The sequence below is a fragment of the Vidua chalybeata genome, chromosome 24, assembly GCF_026979565.1.
Source record: "Vidua chalybeata isolate OUT-0048 chromosome 24, bVidCha1 merged haplotype, whole genome shotgun sequence".
NCBI lineage: Eukaryota > Metazoa > Chordata > Aves > Passeriformes > Viduidae > Vidua > Vidua chalybeata.
Window position 1 is genome coordinate 848,407 of NC_071553.1, and position 25,443 is coordinate 873,849.

Here is a 25,443-nt window from a genome sequence, read left to right on the forward strand (position 1 = left end):
CCGATCCCCGCCGAAGGCGGATCCGCGGCCGGGAATCACCTCCAGGGTGGAAGGGCCGATCTTTGTGATCCGATGTTTGTGCCGGGCTGGACGGGACGGGGAGCACGCTGGAATACGGACGGTGTCACCGCCCGTGGATGGGATTTTGGGTTCCCCCCGGGCCGGGCCCGGCTCAAGCCCGGAGCCGCCGCTCGGGCTCCCCCCGCCCCGCGCAATGGTCTCTCCCTGGCCCCAGCGCCCCCGGTACCGCCCGTAGATGGTCTCTCCCGCCCCGCTAGCAGGTCCCACCCCCGCACGTCCATCACGCCAATGCCGTCGGTGATTGGTCGATCCTCGGGGCCCTCCCCGACCCAGCCAATGGCGGCCCGCTCCGCCCTGAGCCAAGATGGCAGCGCCCAGGGCCAGGCCGAGTGGTGTCCTCGGCTCCTCTGTCTCTCGCGGACCCGGGAGCGGCGAGCCCCGAGCGCTGGGTCTGTGCCTCGGGAGCGCCCCTCGGCTCCGGGTCTGTGCCTCCGGAGCGTCCCGCGGCTCTGCCCGAGGCTGCTCGGACGGCGAGCGCTGCTCTGGCCTCGGGAGAGGCGCGGGCACCGGCCGGTGTCTGAGGGAGCGGCGGCAGCGCGGGACGAGACGGGCCCGGGGGAGCCGAGCACGGCCGCGGAGGGGTGACAGGGCGGGAAAATAACAGTAAAGAGAAGGGAAAACAGACAGAGGTGGCGGTTCGGGCGTGGGGCGGCAGCGAGAGGAGCTCCGCGACCGCGGGGGGAGCGTCCCGGGCCGGGAATGCCCAGCACGGCTGGGGCCGGGCACGGGGCACCGGGGGTCCCCTGGGCGGGGATTCCGCCCTCGCCATTCCCCCACCGGCCCCGAGTGCCCGCGGGGCTGGTGCCGCTCCTCGGGGTCTTCTCCCGGCGCTGCCGCGGCCTCTCGCAGCTCCGGGAGCGGTCCGAGCTCCCCCAGAGCTCCGCGCTGCCGCTGGAGCGGCCGGAGCACCCTCGGGATCTCCTGGAATTCATCGTGGAGCGGGAATTCCTTCCGAGGGGAACAGCGAGGGCTGTTCCGCGGGCGCTACACTGGGACACGACGGGCGGCAGCATCCCCCGGGCCGGGGCACGGCGCGGCTCCTTGGCTTCGGTTCCAGAGCAGTTGTGCAGGACCTGCTGCACACCCAGTGTGTAGATAAATCTTGGGGATGCTCCCGGTCCTGGGCACTGGGTCCAGCCTGGGGGGCAGCGGGTATTCCCCCTTTGCTGGGGAAAAAGGGTGAAGTTTTTGGCCAGTGCAGAGGGGAGCAGAGGTAGGATTTTCCCCACCCGTGGGTGCGTTCATTCCTCACCCAGAGAGGTCAGGCCTTTCCAAGGGTCCCGCTGTCCTCCAGCACCAGCAGCTTCATTTTCCAGCCTGGAGTTTGTAAACCAGTGGGGAGAAGGCAGCGCAGTCACAGCAGGGCAGCTCCCACATCCCAGGGCAATGGGGTGAGGGCCTGGGAGCATCCACGTGTATCCCACAGGGACAGGGGCTGTGTCCCATAGAGAGGATCTGCTTCCAGCGCTGCCTCGGGCAGGCAGGGACAGTCTGTGTCCCCTGCACGCTGGGGAACCCCCCTTTGAGCAGGACCAGGACGTGGCTGGGACCAGCTCCTCTTCAGCAGCACATCCCGGGCAGTGGTGCCCGGCTTCATGGCAGGGGTGGGATAATGGGTTTGGGGTGGGCACGGGAATGTCCTGCCCTGGCAGCTGCTGAGGGGCTTCATCTGCCACACTTGGCTGCAGAAGGTGGCACTTGTCCTGCCATCCTGCTCTCCCAGAGAAGGGATTGGGTGGTGTGGGCACAGCTCAGAGCATGGCCTGGGCACTGCCAAGGGTGGGACAGGGTGGACAGACCCTTTTCCCACTGGCTGCCAGGTTCTGGTGTCTCTCCCTGAGTGCCAGCATCTCCTTGGCTGCTCTTTGTCCACCTGTTTTATTCACTGTCAAAACAACTGGAAAACCTTCCCAGTGTGTTGGCTCCAATCCAGCAGCTCCAGCTCTTATTTCAGTTTAGCAGTTATTAATAATAACACATAAATAAAAATATTTTTTTTTTAATTCGAATGTTTCTTTCATCCTTTTCCACCTGGTCTAAGGGAAGGTATTTCTTCATGGCAGGGAGGTGGAACTGGTTGGTCTTTAAGATAATTTCCAGTCCAAATTTTTTAAGATTCTGTGACTGGGAGGCTGCTCCCCCTTCCAGGAGCTATTGGCAATGGCCAAAGGATGTCCTAGAGGAACCCTGACCTGTGGCTCCTGTCACCAAGGTCCCAGTGGTGCTGCTGGGGGGTGGCACTCGGGAGCCCTTGGGAGCCACTCCCCAAAATTGCCATCCCATGAGAAAGCAGCAGTGCCTCATTAGTGGAGTTTGTGAGCACTGAGGAGAGGAATGCTCCCGAGCTGGGAGGGAGGGATGAGCTGAGCTTGGGGCTCCCACCCCGGGCAGGACAGGCTGTGCCCTGATGTGCTGAGCTGTCCCTCTGCCAACGCTGGGACTTCCCCCGTGTTCCTGGGCTGGGTTTGGTGCCATTGCTGAGGTCAGTGGCTGTGCCAGCCTGGCGTGGATGAGCAGATGAACAGGTTCCAGCAGCGTTACAGCAAAATCCCCCCTCAGCCCCTGAGTAGGGAGGGTGGATCCTGCTGGGGCAGGAAATAGCTCCTCACAGGAGCCTCCTGGGCAGGAGATTGCTTGTGGCTGATTTGCACCAATCCTCCTCTGCCTCCCCCACGCCCCCGAATTCTTTTGTTTGGACTCCATCTCATCTTTGGTGACTTGGGCAGCAAGATCAAGTCTGCCCCTGAATCAGCAGGCTTTTCCAGGCTGTTTTCTGAGTGCTGAAATCTCACTCAGGAATGTACTGGACCTTCTTTCCTTGCCAATTTTCCCTTCATTGGCCCAGCTTAGGAAACGCTTTTCGCCATCCGGCGCAGTGACCGAGGCTGTGCCTCCTCACCCTCTGCAGGTTCCTGGTCTCCATGTGCTGGGAATGTCCATGTCCCTGTGTTTGCCCTGTTCAGCTGTGTGTCCCAGTCCCTTCCCTCCAGACAGAGCTGCTCAGGGCTGTGGGATTCAGCTCTTGGTGGAGCCTCTCAGGGAGGAGCTGCTGCTGCATCCAGGAGGAGTTTGGATGCAGGTCTGGTTCTGCTGGGAGCAGGAGTGGGGCAGGAGCTGTGCTCGTGTCTTTGGGGAGCCTTTTGTCCCAGAGAGCTTCGGTGCATCCCGAAGTGTGGAGTCCTCCCCTGGCAGGACCTGGCTGTGTTGGTGTCAGTCCCCAAGCAGCCCCTGAGGGTGAATTTGGGTCCTTTTCCCTTTGGGAAGGGTAACTTCTCTGTGGCTGCAGGGGTCCACAGCCCAAGCTCCTGGCAGAGCGAGATGGGTGTGGATTGACCCTGGGCAGTGAAGGCAGCCAAGTTTTGCACCATCTCCTGGATGCAGGTGCTGCAGGAGGGGATCCAGCTGCCTCTGGATCTCGCAGAGCTCAGCAGGGAGCGCAGCCTCTGCAGCAGCTCCTCCCTGGCTGCACAGTCCGTCCCATCCCTCCCTCTCCAGGGAGTGGTGCTGGAGGACTGCGGAGCTCCCTGCGTCTTCCTGAGAGGGTTTTTCCGTGCGGGAGGCTCTGCAATTCAGCTCCTTCAGAGCCTGGAGACACTTGAGCCTCCGTGAGCCTCGTTTAAGAGCTGCCATTGGCATCACTCACCTGGAGTTCTTCTTTCCTGGCTGAGGAGATTCGGGCAGGAAAAGCTGTAAACTTGAGAGTGCCCTGGCAGCTGCAAACCTGCTGTGGGATCCCTTCCTGTGGCGTTGGTGAAGACATTAAATACCACTGGTCCCAGCAGGGCCCCTGAGCAGTCCTGGGGCAGCTGCTTAGGCCACATGAGAGGGACGAATTTGGCACTGATTGTACAGCACTGTCTGTTCCTTAGGGAGGTGATGCTAGCCCCAGTGTCCTGTAACACCCACACTGGAAATGTCTAGCCAGGGAGGGATGCTTTGTTGCTGGAGGAAGCTGTTTGGGGATGTGGCCATCCTGGGGGGGAAGAATGGGAGCCCAGTGGGCTCTTGGATTGCTTCATGGCTTGCTGGGGGCAGGGTTTGGAGCACCCCCTCTGCAGGGTCAGGCCTGCTCGGTTTGCTCATGGGAAGTGACAGGAGATGGGCACACCCAGACAGGATGGGCAGGGGACAAGATGGGGACACGATGGAGTTTCTTTCTGGCCCTTGGTCCTGGATCTGCACTGGCTGCCATTCCCTCCCTGGAGCCCTCCATGTGCAGGATGAAGCTCCCAAGGGGGGAAGCTCTACTGTTACCAGATCCCAAGTCCTTGTTCTCTGTTCCTGTGGGCTTGGATGCCATGGGGGTGTGGGTGCCTTCCCTGTGCCCCTCTGGCACAGGGAAGCCTGTGCCAAAACTGGCAGCCTGGCCACTCCTCCCTGCCCTGAGAGCTGAGCCCTGGGCACGTGTGAGGAGCCAGCAGGGACCATGGGCAGGGCGGGTCACATCCAAACTGGTCACAGGGCAGTGTCCAGTGTCCCTGTCAGCCCTGTCTCTGCTGTGAGGTGCCCCTGTCCTGGCTGCTGGAGGGAAGCTCATGGTGCTTGGGGAGGGGCAGGGTCCTGGTGTGAACCCTCAGAGCTGGGCTCTCTTTCCTGCACAGGACAGGGGTTCTGTGGAGGCTGGAGGGGGACCCTGACAGCTCACATTACCTGGCTCAGTCACCCCAAAGGCTCCAGCTGGAAGTGCTGCCATTGGCACTGCAGGCAATGAGATCTGGACAAGTGCGGGGTGTTCCCAAACCCTCTGCAGTGTCCCAGCAGTGGCTCAGCTGTGGTGTGAGCCCAGCAGGGCCCAGCTCAGCTGAACCTCTCAAGATTTGGGCAGTGGGTGCAGAGCTGCAGCTCCCAGAACACTTCCCACCCAAGGCACTTTTCCTGCAGGGAGCATGTCTGGATGCTGGAGCTTGTCCAGCCCTGAATTGGACCTGTCAGCCACGAGCAGAGCTGCATGGAGGTGTCCACCAGACCACGATTTCCTGCCTAATTCTAATTTTGGGACTGGTGACATGAAAGGGAAGCCAATGCCATGCAGTAGGATGGTGTCAGCCCTGCCCTGCCCTGCCCTGCCCTGCTGAGGGCATGTCTGGGGAATGCAGTGGGGGCTGGATCCCCCCGTGTGTGGATCCTCATGGAACACAGCCTGGGGGCCACGGTGTGGGATTAAACTGAACCCTGCTGTGCCTGGTGGAGCTCCTGGTGTCCAAGGATGCAGCACCAGTTCAGTGAAAGGTGATGCTGTGTGTGCAGCTCTGACAGCTGCCCTGGGAGGCACCTTGATCCATGGAAAAGATCCTGTTACACCACAAGGAGCTGTTTGACAAGGAAGCCATCTCCACATCTGGGCAACTCAGCTGCTGTTTGTGCTGTATAAAGGGACTTTTGAGGTTTCTCAGTCTGTGCCCAACCCTGGCACTGACAGAGGACTGGGGGTCTGCCCAGGGGGCCAGAGGTATCTGAAAACTCAGAGAGCAAGGAACATGCTGAAATTGGAGCTATCCAGCCTGGAGAAAGGAAGGCTTTGGGGAGAAACTTAGAGCCTCTTCCAGTGCCTAAAGGGGCTCCAGGAGAGCTGGAGAGGGCCTTGGCACAAGGGCCTGGAGGGACAGGACAAGGGGGAATGGCTTCCCACTGCCAGAGGGCAGGGTTAGATGGGATATTGGGAATGAATTTTTGGCTGTGAGGGTGGTGAGACCCTGGCACGGGGTGCCCAGAGAATCTGTGGCTGCCCCATCCCCAGAGGTGTCCAAGGCTAGACTGGAGAAACCTGGGCTAGTGGAAGGTGTCCCTGCCCATGGCAGGGGGAGGAATGGGATGAGTTTAAGGTCCCTTCCAACCCAAACCATTGTGGGAGTCTATGAAATGAAACATGCACAAAAGCACTGTGAGCAGCAAACTGCCATTGCTTGCAGTGGTTCACGCTGGTTTCCCTCATCCTTCCTGTGACTCGGGCTCCTCCTCGCCCTGGGCAGGCTCAGCCTCTGCAGCAGATGCAGATTTGCATGGCAGACCCAGAGGCTCTGACCTGGGAAGTTCTGTTACCCTGTAAATGACATTTCCTCTCATTTCATCGCTCCTTTGCGGGGAAGCCTCGCTCTGACCTGGCCCAAAGCTCCAGTCTGGGCAATTGCATTCCCTCCAGGATGGCCTTGGAGTAGTTGGAGGTTCCAGTCATGATGGCTCATGCAGCACTTTTTTTCCTGTGCCCACAGCTCTGTCTTTCTTCCCTCTTTGTCTGTGTACAGCCACCTGTTCTTTGAGTGGTCCTTTTGATGGGATGGTGCTGCCTCAGAGAATCACAGAATCTCCTGAGTTGGAATTGATCCACAAGGACCATCCACTCCAACCTCTGCCCTGCACAGACACCACAACAATCCCACCCTGGGCACCCCTGGCAGCGCTGTCCAAACACTCCTGGAGCTCTGGCAGCCTCGGGGCCGTGCCCATTCCCTGGGGAGCCTGGGCAGTGCCCAGCACCCTCTGGGAGAAGAACCTTTCCTGATATCCAGCCTGACCCTCCCCTGACACAGCTCCAGCTGTCCCTGGGGTCCTGTCCCTGCTCACAGGGAGCACAGATCAGAGCTGCAGTGCCTGCTGAGGTCTGACCTCAGCTCTTTTTCTCCAGCTGAACAAACCAAGTGCCCTCAGTCACTTCTCATGTGATTTCCCCTCCAGACCCTTTCCTATCCTCTCCTCCCTCTTTCCCTGGTGCTGCTCCTGCTGCTGTCACTGCTCAGGGAACCCCAGGTTTCTCTGCTGTTGTTGTCCCCAGAGCTCAGCTCCTTTGCTGGCTGCAGCAGCCACTTCTCCCCCATCTGCTGCAGGGCTGGCAGGGGCTGAGGGGGTTCTGCACCCCCAGCCTGGTCCTGCCTCTCCCCTGCCCACGCCCTGCTCCTCTGCCCTGGCGTGGCCTCTGCCCCCGCCCGCTGCTCGGGGAGCAGATGAAAGCCGAGCGTGGTGCCTAATTTATAACCAGCTTGGAGCTCAGCTTTGGCAGGGCAGAGCACGCCAGGAGGATGTGGCAATGCCCAGGGAGCTGCACTCACACTGCTTATCAAAGGATGCTTGAAAGGCTCAGCAATGCAAGGGGAGGGTTGAGTTGCTTCATTCCAGCAGAGGATAAACTCCTCTATTACAGGGACACGTGTTTGGGAGAAGGAGCTGAGAGCTGGATTTTAGAACTCGTCCAGCCAGGAACTCACAGCTCCTGGAGCCTTGTCCAGAGTGAGCCAGGCTGAGGAGAGGGCACCTGGCTCAGCAGGGCTGCACCACCTCCCCGTGCCACCTTCTGGAAAAGTGCCCAGAGAGCAGCTCATTGCCTTTAGCACAATCCCAAGTGTGAGTCAGTCCCACACGGATGGTCCCGGGACCTGTGGGCAGCAGGAATTGTGGCCAGCACTGCCCTGCTGCTGCCCGGGCAGCCTGGCAGCCTGGCCACTCCTCCCTGCCCTGAGAGCTGAGCCCTGGGCACGTGTGAGGAGCCAGCAGGGACCATGGGCAGGGCGGGTCACATCCAAACTGGTCACAGGGCAGTGTCCAGTGTCCCTGTCAGCCCTGTCTCTGCTGTGAGGTGCCCCTGTCCTGGCTGCTGGAGGGAAGCTCATGGTGCTTGGGGAGGGGCAGGATCTGAACGGTCCAGGGTGGGAGGGAAGCACAAAAAGTCCCCGGGTCCTTTCCCTGCTCCAGTGCAGGACACTGTGACCCCTCCTTACAGGCTCCAGAACAGCACCTGCATGGGGTAAAAGGCACTTACCTCAAATCATCAACAGCTCCTTTCTTCCCCCTCAGACCCCCCTTTTCAGGGATAGGAAGAGTCCAGGAACTGTTCTCCCCTTGAACCCTCTCCAGCAGCCAGGACAGGGAGATTTTAGGGGCAGCCTTCTGCCCACAGGGCAACATTGGCTGTGGAACTCTGGGATCACACGGAGCCTTTGGGACACTCTGGCTCCCTGTGGGAATGGCCAGGCATGCAGGGAAGGTGCTGTGGTGCTGCCCAGGCCGTTTCAGCAGCTATCCTGGGCTTTTGGGTTTCTCTGGGCCTTGGAGAAAACTGTCCCCCAGTGGATCCTGTGTGACGCCCCTGTCCTGGTGTCCCTGTGCTGCAGGGAGGGTTCAGGGAGCAGCTCCAGCCCAGGCCAGGCTCCTCCACCACCAGCTCCCTCTCCAGCTTTTTCTGAGCTGTTCCACCCAGCTCTCTCCAGGACAAAGCCTGGGGCTTGTATTATAAAAAACCCACCTCACCTTCCCTCCAGCTATTTCTGACACAGGAAAAACCCCTCTGATAACAATAATTATGTCACAGGGCACCACGAGGGTCTGATAGCAGGATCTGTGGGCACAACCTGCTCTAAGGAGGGATGTCCCAAAGCAGGACAGCTGGGAGCCCATCCATGGATGGATGATGGATGAGCCAAGGACCCCAGATCAGTCTCTGTGCCTCTTGTTGTGATGACTCTTCTGATATTGCTGAGCAGGGCAGAACCTCAGGGTTGGGTGGGGGTCCCCTTGGCCAGGGTTTCCTTATCCCAGCTGCTGGGACAGGAATTCTCATCCTGGCCAATGTTGAAAAAGTGTCCTAGTTGCACATTCGTCCTCTTTGCTTTCCCACAGCCAGGGCAAATGCTTTGGATGCCTTGTGCTGTGCCAAGAACAAGAAGTTCCTCTTCCCAAGGAGGTTCCCTCCTCCCAAAGCTGCTGCTGGGCTGCAGCAAGGGGCTCTTTCCTCTCTTGTTCAGTTCCCCACAAGGGCAGGAAATTCGCAGGGCATGAGGCCTCAGATGGAATATGGAGTAGAAGCGTGTGGAAAACTTTTGTTAAACCCCATTTCTGCCCAGAAGGCTCTAAATTTTATTGTATTTTGTCAAATCAAGTTAAATCAGAGATTAAAACCCATTCAGGACAGCTGCTACTCAATCACTCCTGAAACCACCTCCCTGGTTCTCCAGAGCAGTCACTGGACAAATGTCAGCCTGGTGTGATTACAGGAGGAGCACAAGGCACTGTCATCTACAGAAGCAATGTAAGATTTCCTTCTCAGCCACCCCTAAGCAGCAGCCTGTGCCAGGGCCTCCCCACCCTCACAGGGAACAATTCTTTCCCACTATCCCCTCTAACCCTGCCCTCTGGCAGTGGGAAGCCATTCCCCTTGGCTTTTCCTCCAGGCCCCTGTCCCACATCCCTCTCCAGCTCTCCTGGAGACCCTTTAGGCGCTGGGGAAGGAGCTCTAAGGTGGAGCCTTCTCTTCTCCAGGTCTACATCCCCATGCCTCCCAGCCTGGCTCCAGAGCAGAGGGTCTCCAGCCTTGGGGTTTTCTCCACGGACTCTGGACTTGCTCCATCCTCTCTGTCAGCTCCTGTTAATTGGCTGCAGAGAGTTGAAAGATCTCTCCCAACTTTCCCTTTTCCAATCTGAGCAAACCCAGCTCTCCCAGCCTTTCCTTTGTCTCCTGTTCTCCAGTCCTGAGCACCCTGGGGCTGAAAGGCAGGTCAAGGCCTTGTCCTTGTCAGCTGGACCTCCATGGGCTGAACGTTCCTGGCTCCCTGCCTTGGCCGCCCCTGTTGGTGGCAAATGGCATGTGTAGGGGACAGGGGGACAGCAGGCAGGACAGAGTGGCTCTGCGTTGGAGAGCACCCTCAGAGTTCAGTGCAGGGGCCTGACTGCAGCTCCAGACTCAGCACCATCATGGCTGAGGACACAGATTGTCCCCTCTGGACATCCTTGGACATCCCCTGACAAACAGGTCCCACCTCTGATGAGCAACAGCATCACAATTCTGAACTGCTCAAAGCTCCAAGGGCTGTGCAGGCCTGACAGCAGGGAAAAGGGATGTGATCAGCAGGGAAAAAGGGACGTGGTCAGCAGGGAAAAAGGGACACAGTCAGCAGGTCACTCTGGAAACAGGCACCAGGACTGGTCGTGCAGCTGCCAGGGAAGGGCAGGCTTCAGGGAGGTGCCCTGGGAGGGGAGGATGGTGATGGAGCAGGAAGGATCTCTGCTTCCCCTCCAGAACAAGGCCAACCCACCCAGTTTTCCTCTCCTTGTGTCCCCATCTCACTTGAGAAGCCTCTCCAGAACAGGCCAAGGAGCTGCTGCTCTCTCCCATCTCTTCCCAGTCCTCTCTGCCTGGGCTGTGCCCTGGTCAGGGGGAGCTCCCCCTGCCCTGTCTCCTGTCCCAGTTCTGGGAAGGAGCTGCACTGGGGGGAGATGCTGCACACCCAGACTCACTGAGGACACTGCTGGCAAAGCCCCTCCTTGCTACAGACCTGGCCCAGCAGCCCAAGGACAAAGCCTGAGGTGGAGTTTGAGTCTGGGAACAAAGACCCAGATTGAGCCCCAGGACACTGCAGAGAGCCCAGCTCAGGATCCTTGGAGCTGGCCCTGTCCCAGGGACTTCCTTGGTGCTGGTGACACCTCCGTGGCAGGGTGTGACATCCTCAGAGAGGACATGTGGGAGGACATGGTGCAAGGAGGAACTCGCTGTGCTCGTGGCACAGTCGGGGGGTGCAGCCTGTTCTGGGGTCCGATTACCCAGAGTGGCTGCAAGAGCCTGGCCTTGCATGTGGGCCCTGCTGGGAGGTCAGTGTGGCAGGCTGCTCTGAGTGCCTGGGTCAGACACGTGCCCTGTGCTGGTTCTCCCTCAGGCTGGGGTCTTGTAGCTGCCCGCGGGGACGTGCCAGTCCCTCAGCAGGGTTGTGTCCCCATGACAGGCTGCCAAGTGGCACTGCCTTGTTTGTCCTGTCACAGGGAGGAGCAGAGCATTGGGGTCACAGCTTTGCAGTGATGCCATCTCCAGGCCTGGCCTCCTGCCCTCCTGAATTCCAGGAAGTTTTTTCTGCCTCTGCCAGCACAGCTCAGTCCTTGCCAGATGAAGACATCGGGCAGACCCCACGCCGCAGTGCCCTGGCCCCAGCACTGCCAGGCACTGCTGCCCAGCAGGACGTGCCATGGCAGACGAGTATCACTGAGCCCATGATTCCCCTCCTCTGGAAAAGCAGCTGCTCCAGGGGTCTCCACCCCCCTTGCTGTCTGCACTGGGAAGGCTCCGATTCCTGTGCAGGACCTGATTCCTCCCTGCGGTGGGATGCACCAGGCTATGCTGATGGGGACCATCCTCCCCCTCCTGTGGCATCCACTGCAATCCCTGAGGAGCCTCTGCTGCTATGAGGAGCCCTGGAAAAATGAGAAGAGATGGTTGAGAAGAGAGCACAGACATTGCCAAGTTACTCCCAGGACCAACTGAGCAGCACCAGACTTCCACCAAGGAAGGCTCTGGATGCTGAGGCCTGTGGCAGCACCACTCTGGGGTCACTCACAAGGTGGGACACACAGAGCAGGGCTGACCCATGGGTCTCATCCTCCATCCCACCCCTCTCCAGAGGCCCAGGGGTCCTGTGGTGCTGGGGGCAAACCCAAGGAGTAGGGGATGAAGACAGCACTGGATGCCAAGTGTGGGGCAGAGCTGCTTCTCCCAACTTTTATTTACTCCTTTGGCACCCACTGAGGGCTGCAGGGAAGGACTTTGGTGATAACAATTCCAGCAGGAAAGGATGAACAGGATAACCTGGAAGCTCATTCTGTTCTCTAAATAACCATTGAAACCCTACTAAATAAAAACTACTCTGAACCACTACAGAGGTTTATGCAAATCTGTTACTGACACGATTACTGAAGGGTATCTTTTATTTTAATACTGAAACCCAGCACCAGAGAGTAGAGATCACATTTGAGGCCAATCAGCATGGCCTGCCGAGGTTCTCTGTTTCATTCCTGCTTTCCAGGAACAGTCCATGCTGGATTGGCTTTGCAAGGTGGACAAATATCCACATGTTCACCTTCAGACTGAACAGGGAAACACAGATTTTCCAAGAGAGTTTATGACCTGGCACCTGAACCATCATCAGGGAACAGTGCTAGAGATAAGCAAGGAGCTTCCCTTACATCCAAGAGGGTGTCCAAGCACCCAAGTTATTCCTGCACAGTTGGTGCTGATTTTGCAAGTCCCTTTTGCCAGGTCTGTCCTTGCAAAATTCCCTCTGGACTGGAAATGTGCTGAAGCACCAGGCTGAACTTCTGCAGTCCTGTTTCTGTGTGTGAGGGGAGGTTGGGCTGCTCTGGGAAGTTGAGCACTGCCAGTGCAGCCCCTCTCCCTGTGGCTCCACAATCCAGGGAGTGAGCACCGATACCCCAGGCTGGGACAGCCTGGCCAGGCTCCGAACCCTGGCCGGAGGAGCTGGGGACAGGGCAGGTGTGACCTCCCCTCAGCCTTTCTTTAGGGATTTATTCCACCTCCCAGGCGCTTTGCTGAGCTCCTGCTCCACATCCCAGCAGCCCCAGGCACCGCGGAGGGAGCTGGTGACACTCACTGGCAAATCCAAAGGGAAACCAGAAGCAGAGAAGGCATTTGATCCTCAGGCAGGGTCTGATGTTTGACCATGGCACAAAGCCAAGGAGAAGAGGAGGAGGCTGATCCTCCAGAGCACATCCCTGCCCTCCTGCCACACATCTCTGTTGGGAATGGAGAAGACTGATCAAGTCATCTGTGCAGGAATGTCCCACACAGCCTTGTCCTGGGGCAGGGAAAGCAGGTGGTGCTTGGGCCCCACTCAGCTTCCAGGCTGCCAAAGCCAAGGAAGAATTGTCACTGTCAGGGGACATCTCCCTCTCTTGTGTCTCCTGCAGGACGCAACGAGCTCCACGTGTGGGAACTGTCAGTGCCCTTCAGGTCAGGGAAATCAGGAAAGGCTGGAAGGACTCTGGGAGGTCCTGAGCCCCAGGTCATGTTCAAAGCAGGGCTCAGTGCAAGGCCAGCTCAAGTGACTCCAGTCCTTGCCCCGGTGAATTCTCAGAGAAGATCCCATCCCAAGGCTGCACAGCTCTCATGGGAAAAGCTTTTTCCTTATGGACAGTTTGAATTGTCCTTGTGGCAGCTGCTGCACAGTGTCACTTGTCCTTTCCCAGAGCACCCTGCAGGGCTCTGGGCCTTCCCCAGAGGGACGAGGAATCTTCTGGGGAATCTCTGAGGAACTTTTGGGGAACCTCTGCTTCTCCAGGCTGGAATCACCTCCTCACTCAGCCCTGGGTTTGGTTTCTTCTGGCACCAAAAGTCTTCACTGAGAAGGGAGAAATGGGGGTTTAAGCAAATTAACCAACAACTCCATGGACTTTAGAGTTTCCATGCACAAACCAGGAGTGAACATTATGAAACCAAAACTAGCCAAGTAGAACCATTTTAAACTCCAAACTCACAACATCCAGGGGACTGCAAACCCCCCTTTGAGGGGGGGGGGGGAATTGACGGGTCTGACAGCAAAACATGGCTGTTTTGGGGGCTTCTTGTGGTTTTTTGCCATTTCTACAAACTCAAGGCTCCTGCTGGGCAGTGGAAGCTGCCAAGGCTGCAGAGGAGGCTCACCCCTTCTGTGGCACCAAGGAACTTTACAGACACTGCAGCTGCTGATGTTGGAATACACAGGTAATTACATTAAAATTACCTCATTAGGGACTGCTCTGCTGCCCCATCCCTGGCTAAGGCCAGGTTGGACAGGGCCTGGAGCAATCTAGGGTAGTGGAAGGTGTCCCTGCCTGTGGCAGAGGGTGGAATGGGATGAGCTTTGAGGTCAGTTCCAAGTCAATCAATCCATTCTGGGATTCTGTGAAGGTGGAGTCACACCTTCTGAGGTGCATGGGGAGAGGAGAGGCAACGGGAACAAGCTGGGACATGGGAAATTCCTTTTAGATACCTGAAAAACAATTCACCATGAGGACAGTCAAATACTGGGAGAGAGGCCTGAGAGGCTGTGGAATCTCAATCAAACCTTCACTGGACAACATCTGGAGCAACCAGGTCCTGACTTGGTTCAGCCCTGCTTTAGGCAGAGGGGCAACCCCTTCCTAACTCAGCATTGCTCATTTCTGTTAGGGAACCTCAGTGATGTTCCTGGCTCTTTTATCTCCCTTATGCAGCCCAGGCTTTCAGCTGGCCGGATGCAGCTGCTCTGCCCGAGGCATCCTTTTGTTTTGGGAAGAAACCAGGGATTTCCTTTCTTTCCAAGCTCCCATGCACACTGGGATATCTCTGGGGCTGGAGAAGTGTCCCTGCTTTGCCAAGGGCCAGCCCATGACCTGCCTGGCACTGTTGCCTTCTTGTCCTCCCACAGCACCACCTCAAAAACCTCTCAGTGCCACACGTGTGTGAGGAGTGGAGGGGAGGTTTTTCTCAAGAACAGCCTTGCCACAAGTCTTAGCAGGCTTTTGCCTGGCTTTCCTCACCGTGGCAGCTCCATACTCCCTTCCAGCTGTGTCCTGAGCTCTCCATCTGTCTGAGCTCTCCATCTGTCCCCTTCCTATGATGCTTTCTGGTCCCACAAAAGAGACACTTTCAAGGCAGGTAGAGTGAAACCAAGGTGTGCAAGTCTGAAGAGCAGGTTCCCTCCTGCAGAACCTTGCCAGGCTCTGGAAAATCTCAGCTGTGCTGGGGCGAGGATGAGTCACTGCTCAGAAAACGGCATTATCCTGGGAAATACAAGAATTCCCAGCATCTGCACCTCTGCCCCTCCTGGCGACCACCTGTCCGAAGGAAGGATCAACTCCCGGTGTTGAAGTAACCCCCAACAGCTGGACTTCCTGACACCAGGGCTGGGGACAATTATTCCCCCCAGCAGAATTCGAGTGCGCCTCAGACACTTCCAGCTCAGGAGCGCCCGACAAGTTTGAACAGGCAACCTGCGCCTCTCTGGGAGCAGCATTGGGCCAGCGAGCGCTTTGATTGCGATCAGGCAGCTGGCAGGAATCCCAGGAACTCTCACAAAAATGCTTTGAAGAGCCCAGATGCACAGGGCGTGTCCCGGAGTGGGTGCGGAGCGTGAGTCACAGCCTCGCCGTGCGCTGCTCGCCGCGCTCGGGCAGCGCCGGGACCCCCGAGCCCCCAGAGCACCGCTCGCGTCCTTAATGACACTGATTTCATTAACCCTCCGACTCCTGTCCATCGCGCCCCGGATTCGGCACGGGTTTGCGTCCCTTTCAGCCCTGCCCGCTGTGCCCGTGAGCTCCAGACACAAAGGCAGACAGGGAATTTGCTCGGGGCGCTGCTGGATGAAAGCGCTGCTGCTGCTGCTGCTGCGCCGGTCTGCGCTGCACTGGCTGGGATGATGCTCCCCGTGCCCCGCTCAGGGACACCCCCAACCCCATACCAGAACGCAGTTTGCACAGAACTTCAATAAAAACCTTCGTTTAAGCACCTTTTGCTCTTCCAGATACGGGTTTGGAATCTGCTGCAGAATCCCGGGAGATTCCCTCCCTTGGGCTAAACCGTGCGAACTCGCCCCAAGAAACCATTGTTTCCTGAAAGCCTCCCTAAGCTCCCTGTCCGCAGCTCCGCAGCCCAGCTCAGCAATTTGGGCGAGTTATGAAACCGGGAGATGCCAGAGCGCAGTGACGGGATGCGATAAACACGCGGCTCTCCCGCGGGGACAGGGACAGGGCTGTTCCTCGCCCCCGGCCAAGTGACATTACAGGTTTGTGAGAGCTGGCACTTTGTTGTGCAGGAGGCACCTGACGCTGACAGCCTGTCATTGATTTGCGAAAACACCGCTTGGCATCGATATCGAGCTGTCAGGAGAGACAAGTGGGGCAGGGGAAAACAACAGCCGGGCATTGCTGCACTGCTCCTGCCTGCACCGGGAGAGCACGGCCTGATCCCCACCTGGGAAATGCTCAGGAGTAGCAGGAAAGCTGCTCACTCCATCCACTCATCACACTGGGCATCACCCACCCGGCCCTGGGCACCACCCACCCTCCTCCAGGCTGGCCTTGCCTGGGCATGGTCTCAAAGTCCTGGCTGGTTGGGTGATGGAGCAGAGTAAAGCCTCTGCATCCCTTGGTGAGGTATAAAGAAAGGTGGGGAGAGGGGACCAAAGGCAAATAAATACCCTCCAGTTGCTCTACCCCTGTGTCATATGGACAAAACCTGGCTTTCTACTCCTACGTTTCATGGGAGGAGCATCCTGGAGCATGGAAAAGGACAGTGCACAAAGCCCATCTTTCCCAAGAGCCTGCTCTGTGCTTTCTGATACTGCTTTTGTTCCTACAAAACATGAAAGGTGGATACAAACCACCAGGGAAACACAAAACCTGATGGATGGGAGTGAAAGCACCAGGTCAGACCCTGGGCACTGCTGATTCTCACTGGAGAGAAACTCCAGACATCCTTCCTCCCACAGCAGATCCATCTGGCAGCACAAAGGGCTCTGCTCCTCTGAGTGTTGACAAAAGCACCCAAATCCTGGTCCTGGAGTACCCAGGAATCCTCTACCCTGGGCATCCTCTCCTCAGCCTCCCTCCTGATGGGGACTGCTCCTCTTCTCCTGTATCAGCCTCCTGTGGCTTGGCAGGAGCTTTGTCAGCACTTGCTGTGACCTGAAACTGGTCACACCAGCAGCGAGGTGCTCGGTTCTCTGCAAACGAGTTGCTGCAGTGTGGCTTGGCAGAGGGAGAACTCTCTGCTCCCATTCATGGCCTGGCGTGTCATTTCTTGCACAGCCATTTTATCTCCTCTTCTTGCTAAATTTCCTCTTTTCCTCCCTGCTGCCCCAAGCTGTGTGCAAAGATTGCCCCAATTGTGCCATGATTTCTCCACAGGCCTGTCCCTCAGACAAGTGGGACACCCTCTGGGGGGATGTCCCTGACCCTCCAGGGGACCTCGTCAGGACCCTCCCTGACCCCTGGAGCCGGCGTTCTGCAGGAATCCTGCATTCCTGGGTTTGGAGGGGTGGGTTTGCAACCCCACGGGTGCTGTGGGCAGTGTTGCTCCTGCAGGCAGGGCCATCTCTTGGCACCGAGACCTGGGCTTGATGCACTTTGGACTGAGGGAAATACTGGAACCCGAGAGGAGCCGTGTGGGAGATGCTCCAGCCCCCGGCGAGCTCCGTTTCCTACCCAGACCCACAGAGCCTCACCCCGACCCCTCTCAGGGAGCGTGTCCGTACCCAGCCCTCGAGCCCACCCTGCCCACCGGCACCGCCGTGCCCCGGCCCGCGGGGCTGGGCAGGGGCCGGGGGCAGGCTCGGGGCCGGGAGTGCCCCGCAGCGGCTCGGGGGTGCCGGGGCTGGCGGGGAGGCGTGGGTGTGTGCGGGCAGGGCTGTATATCCAGTCTGGCGGAGGGTGTGACTGCTCACACGCCGGGGAGCCGAGCTGCGAGCAGCAGCGCTGAGACACCCTGGGCCAGGGGACGTATGGCAAGGAGGGCTTCGGGGGACTAAGCCCAGCACAGACGGTGTTCGGTGGCCCCGTGTTGTCCGTGCGAGCCAAGTGCAGCCCCGTGCCCGCGGCCTCCAGCCATGCTCCACTCCCCGCTGAAAACGGCGCTGGCCTACGAGTGCTTCCAGGACCAGGCCAGCTCCACGCTGGCCCTGCCCTCGGACCACAAGCTGAAAACCAAGGGCACGGGCAAGCAGCGCGTCCAGGAGCAGGTGATGATGACTGTCAAGAGGCAGAAGCAAAAGTCGTCGGTGTCGTCAAGCGTGGGCCACTCAAACCGAGGTAAAGTCCCTCAGCCCCTCAGCGAGGGGCCTCGGGGGCAGGGCTGGTGCTCTGGGCGCTTTGGTGGGGTTTGTGCAGGGGGGACAGACTGCTTTGCTTCTCTCCTGGCACACCTCAGGCAGGTGATGCCAAGATCTCCCGCACTGGATGGAACGGTTTAGGACAAGACACAGAGCTGGAAGCATCAACTCCTTCCTGGCTGGAGCTGATCCCTGGGAGTGCTGCTCTGCTCCACATCCCTGAGGCATTTGGACATTTCAGTGTGTGCTATAACCAATTTTTCCCTGGCTTTAAAGCTGGAGTAGCTGTCTGGTTTTGCAAATCCTTCCTCTGCAAGTGCCCCCATGGCTGGAATTCCCTGCCATCCCCTCCTGTGGATGGGCAAAGCTGACAGTGCTCCTCCTCCACCCTGCCGTGGGCTGGGGCTGCGGCTTTGCTGCCTCCTGAGCGCTGGACAGGCACAGAGCAGGAGGCTGTGCCCACACACAGGACACAAACCTCAGCTTGGGATTCACCTCTGGAACTCCCAGCACATCTCCCAGTTGCAGGCTGAGAAGTGTGGAGTCTCTGGGACCCCGATGGGAGTGGTAGGAAGGAGATGAGTTGGGAGAAGTGTCCCTGTGTTGGTTGGTAGGGGTGTTTCACAGCCCCCTCCACTTTGCCCGTGTTGGGGTCCAGGCGGCCGCTCCACCTCTGTGCACTGAGTGTGTGCCATAGAAACAATCAGCTGAGTCCTGCAGCCAGGTGTACCTGTGGAACCCCCTGCTCTTTGGATCAAGGCTCGGCAAATGGTTCTTCCTGCCGTCCTTGTGTCTGGAGAAAGCTGATCTGGAGGTAAAGCCCAGCCTTCCCCAGCTGGAAGCTGCAAACGCAGAGGGTTGTGACAACCTCTGTGCAAAACCTCCTGGCTCTTGGAGGCGCTTTTCCAGCAGCCACAGAGCTCTGGCCTGGCTGAGTCCACCAGGGAGAGGAAACCCCAAGGCTTTGGGGGCCATTGGGGTGCTGGAGCTGGGACTGAGCATTCAGCTGAGTCTGGAGTGAGCAGCATGGAGCGGGGTCCTGGGTGAGCTGGGCCAGGCTCTGATACCTCCTTCAGGAGCTGTGCCTTGTCCAGCAGCTCTTTCAAGCTGCTTTGTGAGGCTGAATCCTGTGCTGGTGAGCTGCCATGGTCCAGAGACATGTTTGGGGCTGGATTAGCAGGAGAAGCTGGGTGGCTGTAGGCTGCTGGGGGAAGTGTGGAGGTGGTGCTTCCTCGGGAGCCATCCCTGCTCTGGGAATTGCAGTTGCTGGAACAGAGGGAATGGAGCATCTCCAGAATGAGGGCAGGTGGGCTCTGCCAGGAACAAATCCCTGCTTCCTCTACTTTTGTGGACACAGACTCCGACAGGTGAGAGGGGGCTGGGGCCGGGAGAGCTTTCCTCTGCCACCAGAGTGGAAGATGGGAATCTCCTCCCACCTCTGGAGGGTTTATTGCTTAAGGTGTTACAGTGACAGACCTGACAAAATAAAATACACAGCAGGCTGAGCTGAAGGGCTCTGGATGGAGAGGCAAGCGGGCAGAGGGATCCATAGGCAGGAAGGAAGAGAGGCAGAGGGGGATTATCCAGCTTGGAGAGGAGCCCAGGTGAAACCTCTGTGAAAGGAAAAAAAAAATAGCACATTCCCAAATTGCCAGTTTCTGCTCAACAAGCTAAACCCCTCCTCCAGACACTTTGGGGAATGTCTGAGAATGGGAATTGCGTGGAGATGTGCAGCTCTGGTTTCTGTGGCCCAGGGAAGCTGAGTCACATCCCACTCCCAGGAGTTGCCTCCAAGCACAGGGACCAGGCCCCCCCACCCCTAGTTCCCATCAGGGGTGGTTGGCCAGCAAAGGTCCTGGGGGCTGATTCATCCCAGTGCATTCCTGGATGGAATCCCAGAAGAGTGAGAAGCTGCTGTTTGTTCCCAGGGCTGTCTCCTGGTTGGTGTCCGACTGGGTCAGGCTCAGCTTTCAGGTGTTGGGTTTTACTGCTCTTGCCCAAAGATCAGGTGGGCAGCCCTGATGAGAAAAATTAGTTTTTCCTACAAAGAGGTTATGTGGGTTAAGCGTGGATTCTGCCTGTCCAAACCCTCATCCAGCTTCAGCTCCCTGAATCCCCTGGAATTTCTCAGAGTTGCTCCTCAGAGGCAGCACAAGCTGGGGAATGCCCCAAGCCCCCTGACAAGTGCCTGAGTGCTTTGTTCCCTCTGCTCCCAGACAGTCCCAGAGTGGGGCTGGGCAGGTGTTGGGCCAGCTCCAGGTTTGTTGCTGTGTTTGGAACTGTGGTTTGAGCTGGAGCTGGAGCAGGGCCCAGAGCTTCCCCCAGCTACAGGAACGGCGTCCTGGTGTGTGTAGGATGGGGAACATGGACATGGAACCCTCGTGCACACAGCAGGGTGGGGGTGTTGTATCCCACCACTGGAGTTGCTTTGCGGGGAGCACACACTCCCTCACTATCCCAGTGATGGATGGAACCATAAGTGAGTTGGTGATTTGGAGTCCAGCAGACCAAGGTGTTGTGGCCACTTTGGAGATCTGGTGTCCCACAGGGCAAGGTGGCCAATGTGGGTCCAAACTGGTGTGCACTGGGGTGGGACAGCGAGCAGAAAACTGCTGCCAGCAGAATACACCTGAACCCAGTGGGACCTTGGCTCAGCACAGCGGCTCCAGCTGTTCCCAAGGGTGACCTTGGAATCTGGGATATGTGGGGTCTGTCCTCCCTGGGGGTTGGGTCTGTGGGCTCTGCTCTAGGGCTTATCTGTCCTTCTCCCCATGGCAATACCAAACTAGATGGCTCCCCCTGAATTTGTGAGTAATGCACATTTCCAGGGGAAATTAATTTCAGTAGCATGGCAGAGGATAAGGCCAGGCCAAGCTGAACTAGCTCCTTGTAGCCATCAGCTCTGCTCTACAAAGTCCTCTGGCTAAAGGAAACTTCTGCCAGTGATTTGTCACTGAGGGGACACATCCAAGGAGTGTCAGATCCAGCTGTCCTATGGCTGAGCTGGGATTGAGAAGTTTCTGTGCCAGCTGTGGCTAAGAGGAGAGTAATTCCACCAAGGTCTGATGGGACCTCATCTGGCTTTGGCGGGAATCAGGACTCTGATGTGAAGGGAAGATGAGATTTGGGGGAAAAAAATTCTTTTGAAAACTTCTCTAACTTCCCTCAGCGTGAGACGATTCAGTGAAAGGTTCTACTCTTCCACAAATCTTAGATTATTGGGATACAAAAAAATCCCCATTAGCTCATAGGCCAAAAGGCAGAACTGGAGTTTTGTCATTCCTGCAGGAATCTCCATGTCTGGGATTTCACTGACACTTCTCTCCTAGAAGGCACCCAGGCTTTGCTTTGTGCCTCCCACAGGCCTCTGCTCTCCCTGTGTTTTTCCTATGTTTAATCATCCTTATTGTTTAAAGCCGTGCATAGTTTATGATTTAACTTGCCTAGCCTGCACTGCCAGTGACTGGTTCTTGTCTTGCCTTTCCCTGCCACAGATTAATATTTATTAACAGACATCCTTTTCCACAATCTCCACACTGGCTCTGTGTGTCCAGCTGGCTTTGGGAAAATGGCACTTTGAACACAGCTCTCCTCCTGCCAGCAGTGCCAGCTGCAAGAGAGGAGCATTGCCTTTGAGGATAGGAAATAATTCATCAAGAACAGCTACACTGAGTTTGATGGCAGCCTCAGTTTACTCTGCAATAATGGATAACAGGGATGGAGAAGGGGATGAGGGCAGTGGGAGCAGTGAAGGGGGGCTCACAGAGATGCACTGCAAGGTTTTGCACTTCCTATCTGCTGTAACTGGATTTAACCCTCATGAATTTATCTCCAGTCTCACTGAAGATAAAAAAGATTTTAAAGTATCGAAGTTTTAAAGGACATGTCATGGGGGAATGATAATTTGGGGAGAGGGGAATCTCAGCAGCCTTCAGTGTTGTTTTCTGCCCACATGGTCACTGAGAGGCTGCACCTCATCTGTGTGGTTCTGCCACATCTTTCCAACTCTGTCCCAGCTGTTGAGGGTCCTCTGTCATGAGGAAGAGTTGAGGGAGCTGCAAAGGGGCTCAGCCTGGAGAAAAGGAGGCTCAGGGGGACCTTGTGGCTCTGCACAACTCCTGACAGGAGGGGAGAGCCGGGGGCGTCGGGCTCTGCTCCCAGGGAACAGGGACAGGAGGAGAGGGAACGGCCTCAGGCTGGGCCAGGGGAGGTTCAGGTTGTATATGGGGAAAAATTTCTTCATGGAAAGGGTGGTCAGGCCCTGGCACAACAGCCCAGGGCAGTGGTGGGGTCACCATCCCTGGAAATGTTCAAAAGATGTGTGGATGTGGCACTTTGGACATGAGTTAGTGGTGAACATGGCAGTTCTGGGGAAATGGTTGGACTCTTTGATCTTAGAGGATTTTTCCAACCTTGGTGATTCTCTGGTTCTGTGTTACTGACTCTGTGTGTTTGCCCAAGTGCACGTGGGTCCTTCAGGGACCTAAACAGCTGCTTGGGTGACAGCAACTGGGACACAGACCTGTAGACATAACCAGAGAAAAGCACAAGGGGGGCATCTCCTACTAGGAGCATTTCCACCCTGGCCCAAATGGTATTTTGTGATTGCCTGGGTTTATCCCAAATTCCAAGGATCTTTGACCAGGTTGTGTGGTCTTTACTCTTGAGGTGTTTGAAAAGAGGGATCTCCTTCCTGTCTCTGTGGGCTAGGGATACTGGCTGTCAAGCTGGCTGTCAAGATTAACCAAGCAGAGAAGTGTCCAAACCTGCAGAAAGATCAAGTTTTCTTCAGCCACCTCCAGCAGAAAATCCCCGGATTCTTCCTGGCCTCAAGACTGAGCTCTCCAAGTAATAAATCCCAGTTGAGTGGTGGCAGGAGAAACATCTTCTCCAACCAGCAGGGTGACTTCAAAATGCCTTGAATGTTTGAGGTTCTGTGTAATTCTGTGTTTATAAGCTCTTACGTACAAGTTCTGGGAGGTGAAGGCAACCCTCCCCTGCTGGAGAACATAAACTTGAACCAACTGCCTGATCGCCTGAATTTGGCCACATAGCCATGAATTTATTGAAGAAAGTTACAGATGTGCCTAAACTGGCTTACTTTGGGTATTTCCTTGCACTAACCCCAAAGTCTGGAGTGCAGCCATGTGTACTTACCACACATGGCAGGAGCAGATCCTGAAAGGAAAAGCGTGGTCCCCAGGCAGGACTGGTCAGAGGGACCTGTAAGTCAGGCACAGAACCCTTTTTTACAGCTGCTCACTCAGGAAAATGCTCCAGGTGCTCACACCTGCAGTTACAGAATGTTTACAGAGAACAAGAGGCAGACGTGAAGAAGGAATTCCAAGGAAATTATCATGGAATGGCTTTACCTTCGTGCTCAGAATTATGATTATCACATAACTCTGTGTCCTGGGGAATCACCTGGCCCAAACTCACCACTTCCAGCACTGCCTTGCTGCTGCTGAGGCCCAGCACTGATGTCCTGATGTGGAGTTGAAAGGAAATCCCAGGGTGGAGAGGGAGCACAAGGTGAAGGACATGACTGAGTCTCCCGTTGCATTCCCATGGCCACTTCCTTGCCTTATCTGCAAGCACTGTGCAGCTTTATGTGCATGAGGCATCGGGGCTGGGGAGATCTGGGTGAGGAGCAGTGCCCAGCGAGTCCCCAGACTATGGAAAAGGAGCTCCTGTGGTTTCCTGCACAGGGGCAGGGCTGGGAGCCAGCCTGGCTGTTGCCTGTTCTCCATCCAGGGCTGACAATAGAGAGCAAATCTCATTATTTACACCACATCCACAGGAATCATCTTCCTGAGAAAATGCAAGAATTTTTAGCCACAAACCAAATCACCATAACAGGTTCTGGGTGCCTCAGGCAGAGCAATAAATAAGGTTTATTCCAAGGATCAGTGGCTGGAAGAGACCTGAGTGGCTCCAGGGCCTTTGTGGTCGAGCTTATCCAGTTTATCTCAGAGATGAGTCTTATCAAACAATCACAGAGATTAGGATATTTCTGACATTACCCACCAGTTTAGGTGCATAAGTTAGGACAGGTAAGTCCTGATTTTGTACTTTGTTAGACATTCAAAGCTTCCCCTGGAAGTTAATTGGAGTGTAGGGTTTGCACTTCCTCATAACGGGACCTGGGATGCCACAATTATTGAGCACTTCTGAAAATGAAATTGAAATCACCCTAAACTCTTATGAAACGTCCAGAGGGGGTTAAGGGAATTCCATTGTGGAAAGAGAATGATTCACTTCATTCATCTTGTAGTGATGAACGTGGCATTGAATAAAATACTTTTAGGAGGGATCCAAAGGTTGTAGTGCCAGAGACTGCTGGGAGAGCTCTTGGAAGGGCTGGGGTAGGTAAATCCAAACTCTAGTTAAAGCACTGAGAAATAGGAAAAATGGCTGATGGGTTCCTCCTGATCCAAGATATTTGCATCTTTAAAAAACATATCTGACATCCAGTCTCATTTATTCCTCTAGCATTCCAAAAATAATGATGGAGCTCTATACATTTTCAGGAAAAGAAAGTATAGACATATTAAGTGATCTTCTAGAGCCAAGACTGGAATTCAAAGAGTGCAATGAGGTTTTGTAGTGTTTGACTGTTTTAGATCCCCAGGTGTTAAATAGACTGGGTCATCCTTTATCTGTGGTGTTTGTTAGGACCATTGATTGATTTTAGCAAGCCTTGCTCAGGCTGCTCGTGCTGATGGGATTGGTAGGATTCAGACATGGAGTGGACTGGTGAAAGGGTCAGGGGTGGGTTTTGCCTTCAGAGAGGGAAATTGTATTTACTACAAGTCTTCTATGGCCAGACATTCCGGGACATGTAGCACAAAATATCACCAGGTTCCTCTCATACTACGGCTAGGAGTCCACCAAGTTGATCAGAGGAAAGGAGCTCCTCGTCTGTGAGGAAAGGCTGAGAGCACTGGGATTGCTCAGCCCTAGAGAAGAGAAGCTTTGTGGTGACCTAATTGCGGCCTTCCAGTACCTGAAGGAACTGACAGAAGACATGGAGAAAGATTATTTACAAGGGCCTGGAGGGACAGGACAAGGGGGAATGGCTTCCCACTGTCAGAGGGCAGAGTTAGATGGGATATTGGAAAAGAATTCCTCCCTGTGAGGGTGGTGAGGCCCTGGCTGAGGTTGCCCAGAGCAGCTGTGGCTGCCCCTGGATCCCTGGGAGTGCCCAAGGTCAGGTTGGACGGAGCTTGGAGCAACCTGGGATAGTGGAAGATGTCCCTGCCATGGCAAGGGTGGAACTGGATGAGCTTTAAGGTCCAACCCAAACCATTCTGGGATTCTGTGATTCCATGATGTCAGACACTATCCCCATCTCTGACCCTTTCTGCTCCTCTGCTTTGGGTTTTATGGCACTTGGTTTTTTGTGCTGCAAAGCTTGGGATGGTTTAGGGGGTCTGTGGTGTGAGGGCTGGAGTTCCCAGCAGTGCAAGGGCTCCCCTTGCTGCCTGTATTCCCTATGTTCCTCTTGAGATTTATAACTGTCACTTTTCCGTAACTAAACTTGCTGTTAAAGAAGAGCTTTGTGCTCTGAAAGTCACCTGCTGGGAATCCTTTCTCCTGTGAATCCTTTGTCCTGGGAATGCTTTCTCCTGGGAATGCTTTCTCATGCTGACTATGCCTTTTCCATTTGCAGGTTCCATGTACGATGGTTTAGCTGATGGTTATGGCTACGGGACATCCCGGGGCAGCTACTACACCAAAACCCAGACAGGGAACAGCAGCTGGGGATACCCGGTAAGACACTCCTTGGTCGGGGATTGTGGCATGGTCT

General features: G+C 56.2%; 1 protein-coding gene across 1 annotated transcript in view; it reads left to right on the forward strand.

Moving 5' to 3' along the window:
* The first annotated feature begins 17,329 nt into the window (after positions 1-17,329).
* Positions 17,330-25,443, forward strand: part of PKP1 (plakophilin 1) — a 49,510-nt gene continuing 41,396 nt past the window's right edge. The window contains exons 1-2 of the mRNA XM_053964151.1: positions 17,330-17,613; positions 25,306-25,406. Of these exons, the coding sequence (XP_053820126.1) occupies positions 17,412-17,613; positions 25,306-25,406 (303 nt within the window). The 5' untranslated portion in view covers positions 17,330-17,411. The remainder of the gene's footprint in view (positions 17,614-25,305; positions 25,407-25,443) is intronic.